The 23,805-nt window shown below is 40.7% G+C and overlaps 1 protein-coding gene across 1 annotated transcript in view; it reads left to right on the top strand.

The window, feature by feature from the left end:
- Positions 1 to 6,005: 6,005 nt before the first annotated feature.
- acer3 (alkaline ceramidase 3) overlaps positions 6,006 to 23,805 on the top strand; it is a 28,681-nt gene continuing 10,881 nt past the window's right edge. Inside the window, exons 1-6 of the mRNA XM_006627858.3 lie at positions 6,006 to 6,477; positions 11,152 to 11,262; positions 15,001 to 15,053; positions 17,229 to 17,281; positions 21,334 to 21,415; positions 21,906 to 21,941. Coding sequence (XP_006627921.2) covers positions 6,327 to 6,477; positions 11,152 to 11,262; positions 15,001 to 15,053; positions 17,229 to 17,281; positions 21,334 to 21,415; positions 21,906 to 21,941 — 486 coding nt within the window. The 5' untranslated portion in view covers positions 6,006 to 6,326. The remainder of the gene's footprint in view (positions 6,478 to 11,151; positions 11,263 to 15,000; positions 15,054 to 17,228; positions 17,282 to 21,333; positions 21,416 to 21,905; positions 21,942 to 23,805) is intronic.

Genomic DNA, 23,805 nt, shown 5'->3' on the forward strand with positions numbered 1-23,805 from the left:
TGGCCAGGTTGTCCTGAAGCTTCAGTGCTGCTGCTGTTACAGTATCTTCTGACGCAGCCCACCAGCTACTCCTGCAGTACTCCTTTCCCCCTGCAAACGATTAAAAAAGCACTGAGCAATGGAAGTGGGTTTCCTTGCTGAATTGCTTATCTTACACGTAAATACAAGAGAACGCAGATCCTGACACTGAAGGAAGGATCATCGGAGGCTGACAGTGCAGTCTGACAGCATTCCTGCCAGAGCGCTGGAGGTGCTGACTGTGGGAGCTCAGCGGAGGGCTTCAGTCTTGAAACTCTAGATCACTTTTGACTTTAAGACAAATAACTCAGATTTCTTTCTTTTTTTTTTCTTTTCTCTATTCATTAAACATCAGGAATGATCACTCACTCCTTTAAAAAAGTAGACATCTCTGTTTTTTTCTCCAAAGAGTTGCTTCTTGTTTTGAAATACTATCCTTAGCTAAGAGGATGCAAAGCAAACCCTGAAGCCACTGCAGACGCAAGGAACACCGGCTGAGCAAGATTTAAACACATTGTCATTGCTCATGAACACGCGCAACCCCTCCCCCTCCCCTGTCTCCTGCCCAGGGGAGAAACCGCACCTGCAAAATGGTCTCATGCCAGCTAGCGAGATCATGTCGGCTGTACGCAGTGTGTTCAGGTAAGAGAACGCGGCCTGAGCTCCACTGTGGTGAGGAGGGAGTCTGGGCTTTTCACCGGCCGGCCGTGAAGAGTGAACTGCACCCTGCTGTGACGAAGGGGCACAGACTGCGATTGTCACGCATCTCCACAACCGGAATGGAAATGAGCACCTCCAGCACAGAGCCACAGCAACTCAGCCCTCGCTTCCTGGACAGCACGTGAAATCGGGGAGTGGGTCATTTTGCCTGCATCTCGTGAGAAGGAAAAATAAAAATCCCTTTTTGTTTGTATTCTTGACCCATCAACAATAATAGTGAGGAGTGATTTTTTCCAGCCTACCTCAGATCCCACTGATGTCTCTAGGGGGATTTTTATTTGGTTTAGCAGTTTCATCATCATTACCTGGGAATTTTTTTTTTCCATTTTTCCCCTTTTAGTAAAAGTATGTTTCCAGAATAGTGCAGGCCTCTCATCACACATATTTAACAGTGTGATTGATATTTGTTTGGAGAAGAGATCTTGTTTTTTTTTATCTGAGGCAAGTCAGTGTATTGTTTAGCTTAATATTAAAAAGATTTCTGGAGTAAGTAACTTAACTTTGGGAAGTGTTTGTTTTTCAGTAACATCATGTTCTTAAGCTAACTATGAATGGGTTCTCTATTTAATAATGTTAAGACAGTTAAGCCATTTACTTCACTTGACTTTTCTCTCATAACAACACCAAAAAGGTGAATAAAATAAACGATTTCAGTTGTTTCTGTTGCAAATGGAGGTGAATCCCAGCATGTGCAGTTGCTAATTAACCTAGCAGTGTGGCTGTGGGAGGAAACACGAGCACCTGGAGGAAATGTACGCAAACACGGAGAGAACATTCAAACTCAATGCAGATAGCACCCCAGGACCCCCGCACTGATACCCACTGCACTGCCATGATGCCCTCCAGTGTGGAAACTATTACAGCTTATCATTGCAAAAGCAAACTTTCCGAAAGGTTCAGAGAATGGGGCTCTCTGTACACGGAGTGCACTACACTACAAAGTCACAACACGTTCCTACTCCAGAAAATGAATGCCTTAAAAAACTTCATTTTGTGTCTTGCAGCACATTTAGTGAATCTGCTCAGGAAACAGCATGGAACTCAGATTAGATAGAACGCTGTGCCTGCAGCTACCCGGGTAAAGAAAACACTTCATTCTATTAAAAAAACAGATTTTAGAGTGCAGGATTTGAGGCATACCGAGGGGAAGCAGACCCAGACATTTGCACTTAAATCGCAGCAGAGTTAGTTTGCGTGTTTAATAGCAGGAAAAAATCTACAGCTCTAAACAAACACTTCGGCAGTCAAGATCATCTTCCTGTGTTTATCATTAATGTTATTTAATGTCTGTCTCTAATCTCTAAATTGGGAATATGCATTTTTTGAAAACTTGAGAAATGTGTGGCTTAAGAAATGCATACATTTGCATACATTAGAGTGTGATAACAAAGGCGATGACGTTTGTTTTCAAGTGGACTGTTTTTAACGAACAATGATTTACCAGTTCACCACGGTGGTGTGGCAGCTGGTGCGGACTCTCAGCTCTGGGGTCCTGGGTTCGAATCTGGCCTGTGTTGCCCTCTGTCCCCTGTGTGGAGTCTCACGATCGTCTGCGGCCACATGGACTTTCTCCGCTGTCTCTCCGCTTTCCTCCCCCGGTCCAGACACAGGCTGTCTTGGACAGGTCTAATCAGCGATCAAGTGGATTTATCAGTCAGGCTGGGAAATATTGATGCAGATGTTTAAGTTCAGAAATACACTTCAGGAAACATTCCTGTAGGTGGAGACTGTGGTTGAAATCAGTTCAATACATTAGTCTATATCAGTATTTCTGTTTTTGTCAGTATTTATATTTGCTGTAAAGAGGGGTTTCATGTTACCCGTTCAGTATGAACATGAGCACTAGAATATCACCTGACCTGTTAACCTGGCTCCTCTCCTCTCTGAGTTTGAACAATTCAGCTGGTGATGTGAAAGTCTCACTTTGCTCCTCGATGTTCTGTGCAGTGGGGCTGCTGGTGCAGAATGCCTGTCGTGTGTCTCCTAGATGGGGCAGCATTTCATTATGGCACCAAGCTGATCCCTTCCTATATACTTTATAGGGAATATTTTGGATGTCAAGCACTGTAGTAATGCAAGGAATTATTATTATTATTATTATTATTATTGTTATTACACATGTGAAGCAATCTTAGCAGGAATTTTAAAAATATTGCAGTAAATAATTAAATTGATTTCTTTCCAGGCAGTAAAGTAGTTAAGTAGTTACATTTTTTATGTATTAAGGTGTTTTGCATCTTCATTCAAAGATAACAGACTAGTCCTTTGACTGCTTAAAGCCCTTTTCCTAGGCAGTACCAACAGCTAAGAAAGAAGATGACTTGTAAATGCAGCCATTTCACTTCACAGTGAATTACAGCTAAGTAAATTTGAGCTCACGCCCTACATTTCCATAAAGCAGTGAATTTTATTTTAAGGATGCTTGCAGATCTGGTGTCTGTTGACGCTTCGCTGTGTGTTAGAATGGTCCACGAACACAGATGAGCACTTATAGAATCACTCCAGTACTCCTGAACTAGAAGTATTGACAGATGATTAAGAAATATTCCAAAGACACAATGTCCCAGCCATCCAACTAAAATTGTACACAGCCAAGTCAGTTTGGCCAGGAAATCAAGTCTAATCTCTTAATAGACTAATGTTGGCTAGGAAATTCAGCAGTTTTAGTTTTAATTCCTTTTTGCGGCAGATTCTCTGTGGGCATGTACAACAAGGCTGGAACATTTAATAATGTATGATGATATCTGGAGTGTATTTCCCTGGAATTTCCAGTCCTGAAGCACAGAACATTATGAATATACAGAGGAGTGTATTTCTGAGCAAACCACTGTTTGATTTGGCTCGACAGAAATCACTTGGCTTCATCAGTTCTACTGCAGGGCTGATCTAATGCAGATATTACTAATGAAGCCAGATTAAACACTTTTAAAAAAGCATTATTTTAAATTGGTGCAAAAGCACACAGGATACTGCTTGCCAAGATCTTGACTGGCGGAAATTTAAGACTAATTCTCTGCAATAATCTGCAAAGCCATAACAATGAATACCTTTCACAAAAAGATCCAGACCATCCGCAGTTCCTGAGTTTCAAAGTGCCTTTCTCCTCTGTAAAAGATTCTCAAATCATTGTTGGGTCTGGCAGCAGCACAACCAAGACTGCCCAGAGAATTTCCTTGGCTGGAACATTCTCATTGTATCTGCAAACACTGGTCTTGTGTCTCTGCAGTGCAACTCACCCCAACAGTCAGAAACCAGTCATAGTATGTCCTGTAAGTAGATTATTCCATAAAACCACCGTAGCTTTTATGTACATGCGTTTCCATTCAGTGCCTCCTTTTCTTGGTGGGTATTGTCTGTGTTCCTAAATGCTGCTCTGGGATTTCTTGACCTCTTCCATGTAAGTTCAAGCGCCATGTATCTGTTATCAATGGTAATAAATCCTCAAGTCTTCTCTTGCCAGCTGTAAGAGATGACACAGTGTCCTTCCTCGGTTGAGAGTGAGGGGACAAAAAATACTCTCAGTGTTCATCATGTGCAACCACTCGAAGACCTTGTTTCTTTTCATCTTTTCTGCCCTGATATAGACTACAAATAAATTACAAAACTGCTAGAACAAATACTTTCCAGATGGTAAGAAACAAGGAAAAAAAATGAAACTCTGTGGAATCAGAATCACATATCAAGATAACATGAATCCAAGTGAAACTGAACTGCTCTGGAGAATGCCTGCAGCCCTGAGTGGTTATCTTAGATAAGCAACAGAAAAAAAAACATAGAAGTGATTTCATGTTACGTGTGCTCTTTCTGATGTTTCACTACCCTGTTTTCAGAGATACCGTATGCAGCCACACGTCTGTAAAAGGTCAGTGATGTGTTGTGAGCACATGTCTTAGAAAACTGTGCTACAGGAATATACAGTAGCTCTTTATACAGTACTGTATATAGTAACTGTATAGTAAAAACTGTATATAATAATGCGAAAAGAAAGATGAATTCTGCTTTGCAGAGTTCGATTGGATGCTTGTGAATCTCTCCGCAGCTGCTCCTGTTTGAGTCCCCCTGGTTTGTGGTCTCTGGTGGACAATGACACTACTGGCCGGCTGGTGTTAATCACACAAGAGCGATTTGCCTGCAGCTCATCTGCAGTGGAACCACTGCCAGTGGAACACAGCCTGTGGCCAGATTTAGAAATGACCTCTAGGTTCATCTGGCTCCTCTTGGTGTCCGTTCCCTCTGCTGTTCAGTGGATGGAAACACTGATGCAGTGTCACAATGATGTAATTTATTCCCAGCCAGAGAACAAAGGGAGGAGCTCCTGGTGTGCCTGCTGTGGAAGAGAGCAGCGAGAGTGGGAAGAGAAATCTGTGCACACTGTGCTGCTCAGGTTTGGTTTGGTGAGCTCATACAGTTAAAAGGCATTCAATACAAACGTATAATATGTCTTTAACATTTACAATATACAGTACACCATACACGTGTTTATATTGTTAAATGTATAGTATTGTATATATACACAGTATATGTCTTATCTGGGGCTCTGGAGAACTGAATCATAAACACATTTTCCAAACTGAGACTTTATTATTCATGATACCAGTCTGGCACTTTCTTGTTGTTTTGCTGGTTTTGTCGGGTCTGGAGCCTACATTCCTTGCCCTGGTCTTGGGGGAACTCCGTCTCTTCTGGGCTTTGTTCCAGCTGAGCCCTGTCTTCAGTGCTGATCGATGACTTTTTCTTCAGGCGCTCCTGAGCGTCGGAACTAGCCCATCTTAAGGAATATGCACACAGAGCTGTACACAGCCTCTCCTCAGCTTGCTGGCTGTCGTTTCTAGCTGAACAGCTCTTAACTCGTTGATCGGTTCATGATGAACAGACACTCACTGTGTGTGGGTTTTCCTTCTACAGAGGTCCATGTGGTCACATTTCAGGCAGCACAGTTAAAAAAAAAATGAGAGACCGGCGCAGGGCTGATAACCAAGTACAAATCCTATTGTTCTTCTAGAGATGAGAGCAAATGTAGAAACATTTGAGACCCAAGCCCAGAAGAGAGCGTGTTTGCTGCTGTGAGAGGTGTTGGTGGACCAGTAGGGGGCGCTCCTCCCTCTCGTGTGCCGGTATGTGCTGTGACAGCGGGTAAGGAATCCGTCCCTCCTGAGAAGCACGGCGGTGTCATTTAGGATAAAATATTTTGTATTATTATAGTTCACTTAAACCGTAGTACTGCTAGACAAACGTTTTTTTAATATCCATTTTTTGTATGTGCCACATTAAAGAGTTTTGTTCGTGACGTTGCTTTTCGATAATACTGTAAAACAAAAAAAAATCAGTGTGCACAGCGCTTCGTGAGGGGCTGTGCATTAATAACAGCTACACTCCTATGATATATCCACCCTGCCAGTGTCTCGGAAGAGGGGACAGCCCCTCTAGGACTGTAATTTTTAATTACACCTCACGTGCTCAGTAAATCCCCGCGAGGCGGGTCCGCGCGGCTCGGGAACCTGCCGGGAGCCTCCTCACGCGCGCAGGTTCCGCTCACCTGAGATCACGCTGCGGCGCTCGCGTTTCATTGGCTCTGCTATCCGGTTGCCATGGTGACCCGCACCCCCTCCCCGGATACCCGGCTGCTGTTTTCCATCATGGCTCCTGCGGCAGACAGGCCCGGGTTCTGGGGCCAGCCGACCTCGACCCTGGACTGGTGTGAAGAGAACTATGCCGTTTCCTTCTACATCGCCGAGTTCTGTGAGTAGGCCGGGGCCAGTCGGGCAGACGCAGGAGCGCCGGGGGTGGGCGAGGGGCAGCGCCGGCTTGCCGGACCGGAGGCCCGGGTCTCCGCCAGCCGAGACCGCCGGCGCCGCCGCCTCCGGAGGAGCGGGTGCTCGGCTGTGGATTTCTCCTTCTCGGGAAGAGCAAGAAGCGGAAGGAGCGTCAGGCAGCCGGCGAGCGTGATTGCACTGTGTCTAACCCCCCGCTCGCTTCCCACGCGTGGGTCGTGAGTCATGCCCGCCCGGGGGAGGCGGCGGCTGTGCGGTCCTGTCCGGTCCGGCCCGGCCCGGCTTTAATCCGGTCTGCGCTCAGTTCCGCGCTGGCTCTGTCGTCTACATCTAACTGTCAAACGCCACTTTGGATCTGGGGGTTCTCTGCAGCTAATTGAAGTGAAATCGAACCTCTCCCGCTTCACAAGGCTGGATAAAAGTGTTTTCACCTGTTTTTCCTTCTTGATCAATAAAATATAAGCCAGTAAACATGAGCTAGAAGGTGTAGCCGCTGTATAATCATAGCCGGAGTGAAAACCGGGACGAGAAAGGAGCAGTGAACACTGTAGGACGAAACGGTGATCTGAGGCTCAGGTTGGGTAACGCGGGTTTAAAATGAGACTTCCTGCAGTTAGGTATGAGTTGGACATGCATTTCAGTCGCATTGGACGGTGGTTTCACATGCAAACCGTAGGTGTGAGAGATCTTAAAGGGTGACGCGGGAGAAATATTTCGACACGTATTCAAGGTTACAGTTGGTGTTTAATTATGTTGTGAAATGTTTGGAAGAATGGCTGGAATACGCTGGCTTAGCTCTGTACCTGTCACCAGACCACTTCAAGGCTTGTTTCAGTACAAGGGCTGACTCTGTAATTGGTGTTGAGAGTTATTAATTGGCTCCGAAAGAGGTTGTCAAGAGGAAGAGTGCTCAACAAAGAACAGGACGGAAACCGCCATGGCCTGAGACACACTGCCCTGCAGGGGTGAGAGAGCTGTCACTGTGGCTGCACTGCGCTGCGAACTGAGCTCGGTCAGGGCTGGGTCTGCTCAGGGCCGCCTCCTGCTGCTCTGCCCTAGAATCGCCCACAGCAAGAGCTTCTAGGCCATGTGTCAGTGGCATGATGATTGTTGCAGTCGTTAGAAATGCCTCAGTCTAAATTGTGTTCATCAGTAAACGAGGCGACAGGCCGCTATCTCGGCACTGGGGTGCAAGCTCCGAGCGCTCTGGGGTACTCTCTCTCTCTCTCAGCCGAGTGGCTGCAGACCCACTTCAGCTCCTCTGTGACTGTAAAAGGTCAGATGGAGGTTTTGCGGCAGTGCGCTGTCTGGGTGGGGCAGAGGAACAGGAAAGTAAGTAGTGACAAGTAAAGACTGTGGGAAGCTAGTGATGATTAAAAAAAAAGACTCTCCTGTACAAGCACTCAAAACAAATGGCAAAATATAGTACTTATTGAAAACCCCCAGGAAGATGGTTTCAGCTGTTTTGTTGTCATAGCATTGTTTAGGCTTCAGCTTCTGGTATAAAATGCTTTGGCAAAGCAGAGAGTGTTACAGCTGTTCTCTCAGAGCTCTCCCGATCAGTGGTGTCAGCGTGAGCGTAGTCCAGTGACAGTGGAGTTTCAGAGGGGAAGTAACCAGCTTGATCTGCTGATGGAACTGAACTGAAGATCTGCAGAGCAGAAACATTTCATTGTCTGGTACTAGATTCAGATGTTCTCACATTTGTGCTCTGTGTTGTATGTTTAAAATGACTCCTGTGCATAAGCACTTTTTCCACTTCATTAGAATACCATTATCAGATTTAACATGAGCATGCACTGCATGTTTTCTCAAAAGGCTTTGTGCTTTAGCCTTCATGCTTGCTTTGTTAAAATGTTGTGCTGGCTAGGTATTCTTTTTGAGCGGCATGGACCATGCTTGTTAGGATTTGGGTATTCAGGCATGACAATGTATCTCAGAAGCTTTTTGAAAAATTGTTAAACATAACTTTCACTTGCTGTGGATGTTGATAGGATCACATTCTCTGAGGTGGTTTTAATTTGCAGCAACATCTTATTTGACATTGGGTATGGGAAGACTGGGGCTAATTATGCTCCTACTGGCCTTTTTCAGCCACACCAATGGCCTAGCATTTAAAATGTAGTTGCCTGTCTAAAGCACAGAAGTCGTCGAAGCAGAAGTGTTACTTGCCTTGTGTTTTCTCTGGTCTTAGTGGGCGCAAGGTTAAAACTAGTCTGAGCCTGGAAGGTTCTGGTTTCCTGAAAGTCTCCTGCATCATATGTTTCCTGGTCTGTGTAACACACAATGAATCTTAGGATGGTTTTTAAGTAAATGCACTTTAAATACATGTGAGACATAATTCTCACTAGCACTAAAATGGGTGGCGAAGGAAAAAGACGCAGGACAGCTTAGCACTAAGCTCAGAAACGCCTCCTGGCTTCTGGCACCGAGCACGACGTGCGTTTCTCCAGCCAGCGGGAGTAACTATGGCAACTCCCTCCTGCAGCCGAGCCCTGCCAGTGAGCCCTGCTGCTTCCCGTTGAGCCCCACACCTCGACTCGTCAGCCCAGGACACGGAGTCCTCTGGCAGGCTTAACAGCACTGTGCTCAGACTGAAAACAGCACTTTAAAACACCAAAGAGATTTCTTTAGAGGCTAAAAGTAATATCTGAGTGGGGGGGATTGGAGTGAGTACGTAGAGGTTTGTCCTTTTAAAGGTGTTTTTTGGTAGAATGTAGACTTTGCTAGACTAGTGAGCCAATTAAAAGTTAATTAATGCTATATATAGTTTAACTTTATAACTACATAGATATATAGTTAAATGCTTGCTTCTGTAGTTAACTTATTTAATTCATTTTTTCTTAATTAAAATTATTAGTTTTATAACAATGTTAAAAATCTGAATACATTTCTTAGAAACATATACATAAAGCCATCTAGCAAGTATATTTATTGCATATAATTAGTAAAACTTGTGACACATGCAGATTAACCTACAACACATCAGAATATCACACAGAAGCCCCCATGTTTTGCTGCTGTCTGAAGTGGATGGAAAAACACTTTTTTTCCTCCTTATATTGGTATGGTTTTGTGTGTTTTTTACAGAGTAAAACTTAATTTTGCTTGATAGCTGTTGTGCACACCTGCTGCAGCAGGAGTCTGCCAGTGGGGATGTGAACGATGTTCTTGACACGTTCTGTGAGCCTGCCTTCAGCTCAGAGCAACGTGGAAGAACTTTTTTTTTCCACACACTACAGAGGACGAGTCTTGCTAATGCTTTTTGGAACTGAAAACAAAGAGGACAAATGGTTAAAAAAAAACCTGCAATTCACAGGGCTCAGCTTTACAGGTGTGCATAGGGCCTGCAGCTGTACAAGGCAGTATCTGACACCCTCGGAGATCTGTCAGGTGTTGGTGCACATCTGTGGCTCTGGGGCGTTGCAGTATTCCCACTGCTCAAGCTCCAAGAGCTCATTAGCCAAGGAAGACCTGGGAGACTGTAATTGTTTTAGACAAGTAAAGGCAACTAGTTGTTTTTATTGAGGTATACAGAGACGTTGTGATACACTTATAACTACGTGGTAAAATGGAAATACTTTTATGGTGCCCTCAAGATAAATTTATAAAATAAAATCACAAGGGTCATATTTATTCACACCTCAAATTATTCCTTTAAATAAAATCCAGCAGTAACATTCTTGAGGCTTTGCTAAGAGAGAATCCACAAAAAAAAAGAAGCTACCAATTTCAGGTTTTTGTAATGACAGTGCTGGACACTGCCATTCAGAGGCGCCTGCTCTGTGGCAGGGACATGGTCAGCTTGCAGAGAATAATCCTCTGCTATGGGTGCACCACAAAATGAGGTGAAAACAGAACCTTGTCTTGTAGGAGGTTTAACACTGAACCATTCAAAGGGACAAAGAACAGAAAAGCTTGTATTTTACTGCATGAAACAGTGGATTAGTTTCTATAAATTAAAATTAATTTCTGGACTTGGATAAATGGGATATAATGTGGTGGTAACACAAGTTAATTTTTTTAAGTTTAAATGTGTGTCTATATGAAACCTTCTTTTTAATTTTAGTTTATTTGATTTATTTAGTTAAGTAATTATGAATAGTGCAAAGGAGTTTCTGTGTTCAGTAAAACTGATACTTTGGAAGGCAGCCAAAATGGAGAGACTGCAGTAGTTTTGTCTTCTGTGTAAAGCATTCTTTGTTTTTACCCTGGGAATAATGCTTAAATCTTCTGAACATCAGCAAATTAACACAATGTTGGCTATCATGCAGGAGGTTTGATAGCTGTCCGAAAAGGGCATTATTGCACAGTGAAGAGTGAATAAAATGTTCATGTTGTAAGCATATAGTTATGAAATAAAAGGCATTTAATAGGCACTCTGATAATTACATTGGAGAACTTGTTTTCTGCTGTTTTATTCAGAAATAGTTGCTTGATACAGATGATAAATCCTGCTTCAAATAAAAAAAACAACTCTCCTGTTTCTGTTTACACAGTAAACTAGCTTTTGGGGTTACATTTATAACTCACTAAGACAGCATTCAGATGTTCTGGTTTCACGAGGCCTCTTTGTTAGTTCACTGGATAAACTGTGTGCTGTGTTATTAGTCTGAATGCCCTCTGCCCTCTCTCTCTACAGGGAATACTGTGAGTAACCTGATCATGATACTACCTCCGATCTATGGTGCCATACAGACTGTCAGAGATGGCCTTGAGATCCGTTACGTTTTTGCGTATTTGGGTCTCACAGGTAAGCATGTTTCTTTCCACCATTGATTTTTCTGATGGAAACATTTGCACTTTTCTGTATGTGTATATTTGCCTTTAAATACATATGGAGTTAAGTGGCATTTGTCTTAATTCTAGCTTAAGTACTTAGAAGACCAGTGTCTGGTCAGTAACGATACTGTTAATGGGGTCTTCTATTTAGTTGCATGACTAGTTTTATTTATCCAAAAACAGGACACAAAGAGTCTGGCAGTTAATACAGTTAAAAAAAGGTTTCTAGGGGTATTTATCTAATTGCTTGATAGGCTGTGAAATGTTGCTTTTTTTTTAAAGCAGAGTGGAACAGGAAAGAGTGAAACTTCATCTAAATGTAGGTGTTTACAAATCATAAGCAAGAACAGTCATAGTTCTGTAGTGGTGTCTTTTACAGGACAGCTCTCATTAAATCCCTAAATGCCTCTGTACTGATTCTGAAAATTAAAAATTTAGAAAAATGTAAAGTCTGTTTCCTTTGTACATGTATATTTTAATGATAAATCCACAAATTGTAAGACTTTAGAAAAGGACATGCAGATATTTTAAATCAACTTGGCTTGAAGGTGGATTCAGAGCAAACAGTAAGAAATGCAGAAATGGGAAACCAGAACTGGGGTTTTAAGAGTTCCTCCTTATGACCATTGGGATTAAAGTGCTTTAATCTGTGTTTGATTATATGAATAGTTGCAGTTAACAGTAACACAGCACAATATACAGTAAACTGGCTACTGGCAAAGAGCAGTCAACTTCATGCTCGCAAAATTAAAGATCCTTAGCAGTATTTGGAAATATAGCCATATACTTCTAGTCGCAATTTAATGGTAATACTACAAGCACTGTATTAACAAGTCTGTTAAATGTGACCTGACCTTTGCTCTTTTCAGCCATGAATTTGATGTTCTTTTTTAGAAAGTAGTATTATGAATGCTAAGAATATGGTTCTGAAAAACATTGCGAGGAAGTGTGAAATTGCTTTTTTTTTTAATAATGCCAAAAGACTAGTTAAACATGAGGCAGGAGGACGTGCTGATGTATGAACTATTAATAAAGAGTGTCTTTGTCAGTGAGGTCACCAGCTCGCCCTTATCATTTCACTCACAAAGGAATGGAATCGTTGCAATAGGTAACATGAAAGATTTATTTTTCCTGCAGATTGAATCTCCTTTTTATAACCTTGAAAAAAATATTCTACTATGTTTAACAAGTGAAAATTAATGCCTGTGAGTTTTTATTTTGCTGTGTGTATGAGGAATTTCACAATGTTTTGAAAGAGAAGAAAATGGAATAAATCAGAATTACTGTTCTGTGTAGTAGTGGAAGTGCACTGAGAATTAATCTCAGGATTAATATCTGTGATTCCTTATTATGGCACTTTATTTGACAAATTCCAAAAATATATAAATGCGCATTGACCTTGGGATTTAATTTTTTGTTTACTGCCCACAGGCAGTGCTCTTAGTTTAAATGGCTGAAGTGTTTTGTGTATCTGCAAAGTGCCAAGTATTCCTGATTTTAGATTGGCCTTTTAAGGCAATTCCCACTTTTGTTTGGAAGGAAATTCAAGTAGCTGCGGGGAGGGCGATGTTATTAGTTGTTTTTTTTCTTTTCCAGTATTTACAGAAACAGTGTGTAGCTGGGGCCATTGACTTTCTGTGCCCTTGAAATGCAGTAGTTGTAACACATTCGACGACTACATCGAGTTATACACGTGAACAGGCATGTCACATGGCAGCCGTTAAACATCTTTCATGTCAGATTGCATTATTTGTTTGCAGCATGACATATACTTCAAAGTAAGTTTGGTAATTACTTCAAGGTTTCTGTTACTATTTGGCAGTCTTGGTTTCACATATGACAGTTGTCTAAAGGGTGTGTTGGATGCAGATTGATTCTAAAGAGCTCACCCCTGCTGTTAAGAATGATTTTTGCTTATTTGTCTCTTGAATTTGTTCTGATTATTTGGCCTATAGTAAAATTTTAAGTGTTTAATGTTCTTATTTTTATTCTATCCTACACCTTAACTAGTTTTATGATCATTGAAGTAGATCGAGAATTCATGTCTTAATCATGTGCTAATTCAGAGATGCTCTAAAATCTGCAGGAGCCGAGTGCTCAAGAGCTAGGTTGCTTACCCCTGACGTAAAGGCTGTGCATAGAAAATTTGCTGTTTGTGAAGTCTGTCTTAATTTTAATAAATTGTCTTCTGTAGCAGCCCCTGCAAGACCTTCTAAAGGCATTGCCTTTTTCTTGCTATTATAAACAGAATAGATCAACCATCATTCAAGATAAATAGCACAAACTCAAACTTCTGTCCTATTTATATAATGCACCTGAGTGACTAATGAGAAACACTTTTCATTATACTATGCACCTGTGTAAGTTTAATGACAATAAAGTTGAATTGAGTTATCTCTTTGGCATCCCACCCAGCATCCTGTTCTGCATTAGCTTCTGGGTTGTCCTGACTCCTGTCAGAAACAGGCATCCATCTAACACTAAGTGGATGAATCTTTATTCTGCCATAAGTATTTATGTCAACGTTTATCAATAACATTTTTTCACTGGTCAGCCCTAAGAATGGTATAAAGCTGAAGGGTTGGTATAATAAAAAAGGTTGTGCTCATGAAACATCCTTCACCTAAAATTGCAGTGTAGCTATTGCCAGGTGCCTAGTGAGAAGCTGATAGCAGTTGAACAGGCCTTGTGTTCCAGCATCATTGAGTTCTGTTTGTACAGTACGTGTCGACTCCCTGTGCACTGAAAGCTTGGCAGCATGCCATCTACCTTTATCACAGCTCCACAGCTAACAGATCATGGCCTGCATGTGTTTATATCTGTTCTGCAGTCAAGCTGCAGTGTATGGAAGTTGTCTGGTTTTCTAAACATTTTCCATAAATTTGAAAATGTACTCAGGTACTTTCACCTTGATGATGTACTCCAAAAGTTTTATTTGGTGTGGCATAATATTTGATTATATTACCGAGCTGTTCAACAGAAGTTATGAAATTAAAACACAGGAAGAAATTAAAAAGGCAAATCGATCTGTTGTACTTTGTCTCCTTAAGGGTTCAACATTAAAGTGTAACATACTATGCTGACTTTTTCCGCCCATAATTCAAATTTACTTTTAATCCCAAAATGGGGCAATCTAATAAGGCATTCAGTTTTCTGTCCTGAATCCTTATTATTTAATTCTATTACGTTTGTTCTGAACTTTTAAGTACTTGAAGAATTGAGCTTTATTTTTAATGATTTTTCCCTGATCCCAGTGTCACCTAGAATAAAACAAATCCTTTTGTACAATCCATGAAGAGTTGTACATTCAGACAAACCCATATAACCCATTATTATTATTATTATTATTATTATTATTATTATTATTATTATTATTATTATATTAGTCAGTGAGGAAAGAAGTACATCATGCTTACATAAAGTACTTCCTAGCATCATGTAAGCATCATCATGTAATTTACAGTATGCTAGACTTTTGCTCACTTGCTATGTTAAAAAAACAATTTATACTGAATGTGTTCGCACGTGTGTAATTTTAATGGTACTGTGCTATGCTTTTAATTTATTGTGATTTGTGTAGTATAAAGTATTCGCTGTCAAATGTACATATACATACAGGATGTATTAACCATGATACACTGGTGTCACCAGCTGTCCTTGGCTTGTTGCTTGTGCCTGGTGTTTAGTGACATTTCTCATCTGTTTTCAGCGGTTGGTATTGGCTCTTGGTGCTTCCACATGACACTGCAGTATGAAATGCAGGTGAGGTGCTTTTCTGTTTATTTTACAACTCTAAGGTGTGCAATCCAGCAGTTTTCCATGATGGAAATTTAGGTCCAATTGTCGGACCTGGAGGTCAGCAGTATATGAGTAATTAATACTTGCTGTACTTGCTAATTAATACTCCCATAGATCGACAAGCTGCAATGCCCTCAGGTTCTCCCCTCCTGGATGCCCCTGGGCACTGTCAGTGTCCTGTCACTGCAGGCATGTGCTGGTCTGATTCTTTCAGCTCTGCTCCCTTGTTCCCGAGCAGCAGGATCTTCTCTCTGTTCTTCTGTCTTCAACATGTGTAAGCTCTCTTGCATGCTTTTGTTCACACTTTTATCACTCTGTGGCTTACAGTGCCGTACAGTATATAGACAAATGCAAACTTCCTTACTTAGAAAAAGGTAAAAACTCTAAATTTAAGACCTCCAGCCTTTTTGTGTGATAGATCCAGAACTGTTTTTCTTGTTTTAATATATGTTAATGTTTTAATTCCGTTGTCTCATCCTTTTTTGTCACGGAAGAGCATGTGACAAGTGCTGTCTTGCATTCTTTCTGAGGGATAAAAGCCTTCCTTGTAATTGAAATCGAGGGCCAAGGCTTACAAGACTTTTTTTAATAACATTGAGTAACTCCCTGAATTTACAAGGGTGTGTACAGTACATCCTCTGTATCATTCACGTTATGTTACAAATCATCATACTTTGTCAGACGTAGCTGCTTCAAGAACATCAGTAAATATTTAGATAAATACCAACTGTATCCATGCTGTTTCTTTGTTGGAGCTCCTTTTCCAATGTTTCTTACTACATGAGTGGAATGCTGTTACTCATTTCAGTGTTTTTAATTCTCTCCCCTGCTGTTGTGTGAGCTCTGTTATATAGCACTCCAAATTTCTGGGACCTGCTTGAATATGAATACTGTATATTTATTTTTGCATGATCAGAATTCTTTGCCTAATTTGTAACTTTTCATGTTAGTTTCTGCCAGATTATTTGAGGAATTGCCAGATTATTTGAAATTTGGATGGTTTCTTGCTGTTGTCATAGATTTTGGTCTTACTTTTAATTCACTCACAGTAGGTGTATCTATAAGGAATGCCAATGCATATTCACTTATTAATGAAATGAACAGAGGAAGAGAATTGATTTAGATAACTAGAAAGAATATGAATCTAATGATTGGTTCTAGATCTTTTTCATTCTTCCAGTAGAGGCTCAGATGTAGATTTGGGAGTTATCTGCGCTAAATTCTTATGAGTGAGGGAAGGGGGCTGGTGATATCCATTGAACCTGGCCTATAATGCTTAATGCAAGCTCTTCATTAGTTTCAATACCCCTGTTACTGTATATGTTCTAAATCAATAAAATCAAAATAATTGGACTAAATACCTCCTCTGGCCTCTTTAATCAGTCCTCAGCAGTTTTAAAGTGAAAGATGTGAAGACGTAGCCCTTGAGAGCCAGAGTTCAGCACCGAGTCTGCTTGGTATTCTGTTGCTTCCCCTGTGTGTAGCTGTCTTATTGATCTGGGTCTTGACCATCACGATAACACTAAAATACCCAGAGTTTCTAGATCAAATAAAGGACACAAAGACATTTGTTAAGGGGAAACCCAACTCTAATGCTAGTGGATTTTTCTTTCAGAACTACCTTAGGAGTAAATGTTTCACTGGCGTTTAACTGTCCTGGCAATTGAATGTAAATACTGTATATACAGTATACATATGGTGCCCGAAGAAAGCTCCATAGCCGAAATGTTGTTTACTTTCTTCTCTTTTCAGCATGGAATAAACTTATTACTTGTTCATATATATTTGCATGCATGCATATGGAGTTTGTTTTGGTTTAGATGTCACTAATTTCCAGACCCTTATCAAAACTGCAGTGAAACTTATTTATTATTAGAGTTAGAAGATTATCATAGGCTTCAGAAGAGTTGGCTTGCATCTTTATAGTTCTGTCATCATTAAAGGACTGTCAAAAAACAAGTCTTTGACCTCATGTTTCATTGGAACCACCACCTGTTAGAAATTAAACTGCAAATCGTAAATAAGTCATCCTTTTCTTTATTGTTTTTCAAAAATGATGTGTCTTTATGATCAGCTTCACTACATAGCTCACACATTTAAAGCATTCTGCTTTTTGTCCCCCACCTCTCTCCTGTTTAGTTACTGGATGAGTTACCAATGATCTACAGCTGCTGTGTATTTGTCTACTGCCTGTAAGTGTTTTCTGTCCTTCCAATAATATAATTCATGTTCAGATTCTGCTGCAGTTTTCTCAGTTTCAGATTCCACTCAAATATGTTAAGGTGAAAGTTTGGAATGTTATCATACAGAAGATTTTTAGAATCAAATTTACAGTTTTTGATTGTTCTGTATTAAAATGCAGTCTAGCTTATCTATTTGAGACTGAAAACGCTTTCCCTCTTATTTCTTGAACAACCTATGGATTAGTGCTGGGCATTGTTGAATTGAAGATTTAGTTGCTGTAGGAGAACCTTTTTTTCAGACTGCAGAATATAGTTCAACACATTTTTTTCTACAGAATTTGGAATAATATGAATTAGACTGGGCAGATATTTCAGGTTTCTTCATTCTGCTGCAGTCTTCAATTGATGCTGTATCATTGGAAATAAGAGCCACATATAGACAATTGTTTTATGTTGTTTTTTTCTCTTTCAGTCACAGTTCACTGTATGGGCTACACTCTTGACTATGTCTGGACGTTACGATAAGTCCTGGATCTGAGTTTATAGCCTAAGTCAGTTGCTTGCCAACTTCAAATGAAGAACATTTAAACCAAGTTATTCAGGGGTCTGTTCTTAAGGGACATAAGCACTCTTGTTATGAGATGAAAGGCTTTGCCAAACAGAATCAAGGCTCCTGAATTTGCTGCTGTGGTAAATGTTCTAAACATTCACAGTGATCGTAAAGCCCAGTGTGGTGTTTGTAAGCTGTTGTGAGAAGTGATTTGGGAGATGCTGTACTGGTCATGGAACAAAGGAGCACCCTTCCAGATACTTGCAGGACCAGATCTATATGAACGTGCTCACTGTCCTGGCAGCAATCTGGTATTTGGGCTGTGTGCATTGTTTGCTCAGTGTGGGCACCTCTGATGGCTCTCTTCCACATTGGGGTTGGGATATACTGTAAATGGGTGGAGCTGAACTGAATTAAATATCAACATTTTAAGATGAAGAAAAAATAAGCTGTGACAACTGCAGTGTTCACAATGGGGGAACCCCCCTGCTTTAAATATCAATTTAAAGCCTCAGTGCTGTGTAGCTCTTATTTCATGCAGTTTGTCAGAGCTCCAGACAAGACTGTCCCACAGTGTGCTGGGAGGCTCCCCAGGTGTGAAGGAACCTGACGTAACTGTCTGGTGAGTCCGAGCTAGAGGCATGCCATGCGTTTGGTGCAGTCATCTCAGGAATACTCCATTCTTTCAGAGCTACCAAGGGCTCAGGACAAGAGCCAGATTTGCACTGACAGTTGTGTTCTGCAGTTGATTTGCTAATTATGCTGCTCAGTATTGTGATTTCCAAGGGACATTTATTTTGTGCCATGTAACAAAAATCTTTCATCTCAGTAGGAACTTCTTAGCCATCTTTCAGTTGTATCGCACTGACAGCTGTAATTTTTTTAGTTCAAGATTAAAGGTGTAATTAGCTGTAATAAGTCAGTGCCAGTTAACTCTAAAGTGTTTTCCTGATTTGGCTGAGAATGACCGTGCTGTGATATATTTTTTCCATTGTTACACACATGACCAGTACCATACTGCTTAGTGGCCATATTTAGGTTGACAGATTTATTCAAGACAGGCAGTGAAGCAATGCAAGGCATCTAATTCACAAACTGTAATTGAAGAGCTTCTGCAACAAGGCTGAGGCACTACCAATTCTTTACATATAGAGTCACCCGGTAATGTGTATTGAGTTTCATAGGTGTTAAAACTGTCTGGATGATATCTTTGAGATTAAAGATGCAGCTAATATCTGTTAATGCTGTTGTTGTTACATTTTTAATCAGCAGGTGATGTGTGTATGCCTTATCTGTTCAAGTCATTTTAATAATTTTGATGTTGTATTTGTCTTCTGATACCCTTTAACTAATGTTTGCTAGTCTTAGCAGCTTTTACTATTAAGAGTATGGACTAGACTGTTAAAAGTGACATTTGGGACTATGAATTCGGCTGCTGAAAATCAAATGATTCATCAAATTTTTCTTCACTCTCTTTTTTGTGGAGAGTGCACTGTGTGAAGGGTATGTTCTCATACACGCTGTGTACTACGTTATAGAGTTAGTCCCTGTTCTCTTGTGTACTTTTTGTCCAGGGCCATTATGGGCATCTTATTTTGGGAATGTGCAGATGTAGTTCATATCTGGAAAGTGATTTCTTCTTCTTTTGTCCACTTGTCCTAAACAAGGATGTTCCTTACTCCCCCCATTTTTTGAAACGATAGCTCGGATCTCGGCCCCTGACAGCAGTGCGAGCAGGTTTGAACTAATCTGAAAGATCTGGAGCCTGTGAGCAGGAGCTGGAGTGGAGGCTCTGGGGGGCTGCTTCACGCAGGACTGAGTGTTTGCTCTGGGGTTCCCTGAGTGGAAACTTGGAGGAGGCATTGCTTGGGGGGGGGTGTGCACTGTCTTAAAATGTGAAACTAATAATAACTGGATCACAAAATGCAGTCTAAGCCTTTTGTAGTTGTTCTGTTTTTCATTTTTTCCGTGTTGTTGGAGCAGGGCTTTCTGCCTCTTTGGCAGTGTGGGTTTCTCTTGTGTACTGTTGGGTTGAAGTATTGGTTGCAAGATGAAACTGCCACGTGATGCGACAGTTCAGCTGCGAAACACAAAAGGCACATTGTTCTCCACTGTTTTTATTCCATGCTTGTTATGAAAGCCACACTGGCAGTGAAGTTTCGCGGCATTGTTTTTCTGCTTATAAATTCATTGTCCAGATTTGTATTCATAATAAAGCTTCACGGCTTTAATGGATTTACATCAAAAAGTACACGAATAGTTATGGAGCTGTCAAACATGGTTGGCTCCATGATGTCTGAAAACCTTGGAGACACATATAGAATGTGTTTTGGAATCTGTTTATCATTTGTATTTTGGTCTTTTTTACAGTTTTTGACAGCATAGATCCGTAAGCTGTTTCTGTGTACCAGGAGATTTCTATATTGATGTTATTTGATAATGGCAGAGAAAAAAATCTGTTGTGTAATTTTCTGTCACTTGTGTATGATTTTAGTACATGTCAGTATAGCCTCAAATGAGACATCAGGTGAAACGTAAAGAACATAAGAAAGACCCATCTAACTCATCGAGGAGTTAATTGATCCAAAATAAACCAGGGTATCGGTGTCAGCAATGTGTGTGGGTTGCATGTTGCAGACTCCCACAGCCGTTTGTAAAGTTAGAAATGAACTCTACCAACTGCACTTCAGGAGATCTTATGTCATTATATGATGAATGTGAGCTGCAAACTATCTTTCCCTCAAAGAAGTGTTCTTATAGTGACAAGAAAGAGGGGTACTTACGGTGACTGATTCAGGCGCATTGAGCCCTGGGCATGCTGTGGACACTCACCTGACTGAGGAGAAACACTGGCTTGCGAGTGTCTCCTGAATCAATAGGCAGACACGACATTCCTTAATTTATTGATTCTAGTACCCTCCATCCACTCTGATCTTGGTTGTCAAATACACTGTAGCTACCTCTAAGAGAGAGTCAGCATATACAAGTGTATTAGAAGTAAAAAGATGGATAAATAAAATGTTGGTTGCTAAATGAGGCAGTTCATGGTACAGTGTAATTATTATTGGGAGCTCAGCTCTGTGAAGGTTGGACTGATTCTGAACTACAGAAAGTAAAGTTTGTTTTTTTACCTTGCATTTTCTCTTGTAAGTCCCAGTGATAAGCCATCACATTTTTTAGATTTCACTAGTGAAAATGTAACACATGTATGCGTACATGCATCGGTTGCTGTGTTTTTAATGCATCTGCGCATTGCTGGGTGAGATTTAAATAGATGTTAGAATGACAGTCAAGCCAGTTTTTAATGTTCATTAAGATTATCTGCACTGAAAGATTGTCATTACTGTAGTTCTGATGGCAAATGGCCAAGCCCCTCATTCAAATTAGCTGTTTCAGAATTGGTCACTTTCAGACACTTTTAAGATTTGCATGTCTTTGTCCTATTGCTTGGAATTTTTTATTTTTTTTATTTTGATAATTGAGGACTAATGTTAACTCTTTACCATTTCAGATATGAGTGTTTCAAGCAGAAGAGCTCAATGAATTATTTTCCCATTGTCCTCCTGCTGGTCTTCAGTGTTTTAGTTACTGTGGTAGGTTCACTTTGAATTGCTTTTGAGTCAGAGGAACAGAAACTGATGCTGCTGCCAAATAATTGTCAGCGTTCATCATTCTGAAACTATAGAATTTGGGTTCCTGTTTATGGAGCTGCTTTTTCAAACCCGTCAACTACTTCTATTTTCCCAAAATACTCTCCACTGATGACTCCACTGACTGCTTTTCCTGTGGAGAGATTTTTCATGGAGGCAAAAAAAATCTCTTTTTTGTTGAGAGATGCCTTTCAGAAGCCCCTTGACAACTCCATTTCTGTTTATTTTGACACAAAGCTAGCACAGGAATACTCGTAGGAACTTCCTGTTGGCAAACCCTAATCGTCAGGAATATGTTCTACATGTGAATCCTAAAATGTAAAATGTAACGTTTTAGGATGATAATCTAACATAATAAATAATGGTTGTGTGCAGTATGTGTAATGTGTATAAAAGTGAAATGTGTTAACACGCATGTGACTTTATATTGCAGGTATACTTACAATGGAAGGAGCCAGTGTTCCACCAGGTTAGTATGTTAATTAGGGATCACTGGGTGTGCTTTTCCCCCTTACTTTTTGGAGTAATGGATGCATAGGTTTCGGCTGCGTGATGGTGGTGGTCAGTAGTGGAGAAGGATGTCTGAAGGTTCTGAGACCTGCAGGGAGCTCTTCAGTGGTCGGGGCTGGACAGGGGCATGGCCTCCTGTACTCGCACACGCTGACAGCAGCTGCTGATGAGCCCGCACTGCCGCAGAATATAAACAAAAGAAAGAGTATGCTTTTTTTAAAAAGCACTGCATCTGTGCCCATGAAAGGCAGACTGCTTAATATCATCTACCACAGAAGACTGCGCCGTGGCATGGCGTAATTGAAAACATCCACTACTGGTAACGGTATGTGCTTCTTTTGTATTGACAGACATCTACTGCATACTTTGACAAGTGCAAAAATAGAAAAAAATGAAAAATAAGAAAAGTGAAGATGTCCTTTCTGTTTCTGTTACCTTTCAAACACACTGGCTGTTTTTCTCAGATTGCACAAACCACCTTCTGCTGTGTGTTTAATTCTTCACTGGGGTTGTAACTGGCTGTTTTTAATTTGCCCCTCGTGAAAACAGTGATGAAAACCGCAGTCCCCCTTTGCACTTCTTTCTGTGCCGGGAAATCACTGCAATACAAGTCCTTCCGCTGTCTCTGAGGCTGGCCCACTGACAAAATCAGACGTTTTTCTCATTTTAATACGTCACATCACAGTCCAAACTTGTTTTGAATGTATTTCATAAATGTACATGAATGTCATCAGCTTGTTCCACATACTCAAAAGTTACAAATAATGGTTTATTTTTCCACTAAAAATGCTAGTATGCTAATTATGATGACTCGAGGACCTAAAAAGATTTCAGTTTTGTGGGGTGTCACTGACAAAAATCTGTAGGAATTCTTAGGTTCACCCTAAGCAGGTAGGTATGAAGTCTTAGCTTTGGCCATTTCTGCCTTTTGTATAAATGCCTGCATTTTCTTGTTTTCCTGTCTGCTTAAAACATTTTTATGGAGGAAAACTGTTCCATTCTTTAGAATATGCAATTAAAAATTAAAGAGACAAGTTTCTATATTAAATTGTTTTTGTCAGGAGGGGAAACTTTTTAAATATTAAATCTCATAAGATAAACTGTCTCTGGAGGTAAATGCTACAGAAGGTGTGTGGTAGGCAGGAGACATTGTTCCCTGCCATCATCTTAATGCTGCTTTTCTCTTCTCTGCAGAGAACATGTCAATGCACTGCTTTGTTTTGCTGGTACTTCTGATGGTTGTTTAGACTGCAAGCTCTGCATACCATTCTACACAGTGTCATGCAGACTGCACTTCAAGTACTGAAAGCATCCATTTCTTTATATGTATAAGTCGTCTTGGTTTAGATGCTTGGAAACAATATATTCAGAAATATACATATAAAAATTAGTATTTTATTCCATCTTGAGCAAAAATAGATGATCCCGGATTAGCACCTGGAACTAGATTAGAAGATAGTGAACAGAGGTAATGTGTGAGGTTTTGGTTGAGTGTTGTCTGCATAAGGAGACTGGTTTTGTTTATTTGAAAGTCTCTAGTCCTCCTATTCCTAAGGACCGGTAGGGAGCCCTGACAGGCTCCCCACCCCTCTTCCTCCTGGTCTAATCTTCTCCAGCTGTGTGAAACAGGCTCAGTTCTGTCTTAACAGCTGTGCTCCATTCAGAGAGATGAGATTTCAAAAGCTAGCATCACATTTTGTAGTGGTGGACGTGATTGGTTATAAAATAGCAGGGAAAAGTTTAATATCCCCTGGGAGCACATAGTCTTTCCATGTTCTCCCCCAACATCTGCTCTCCATCAGGATCTCTTGTCAGAGGATCTG

This window comes from Lepisosteus oculatus, chromosome 5 (genome assembly GCF_040954835.1).
Source record: "Lepisosteus oculatus isolate fLepOcu1 chromosome 5, fLepOcu1.hap2, whole genome shotgun sequence".
Lineage (NCBI taxonomy): Eukaryota > Metazoa > Chordata > Actinopteri > Semionotiformes > Lepisosteidae > Lepisosteus > Lepisosteus oculatus.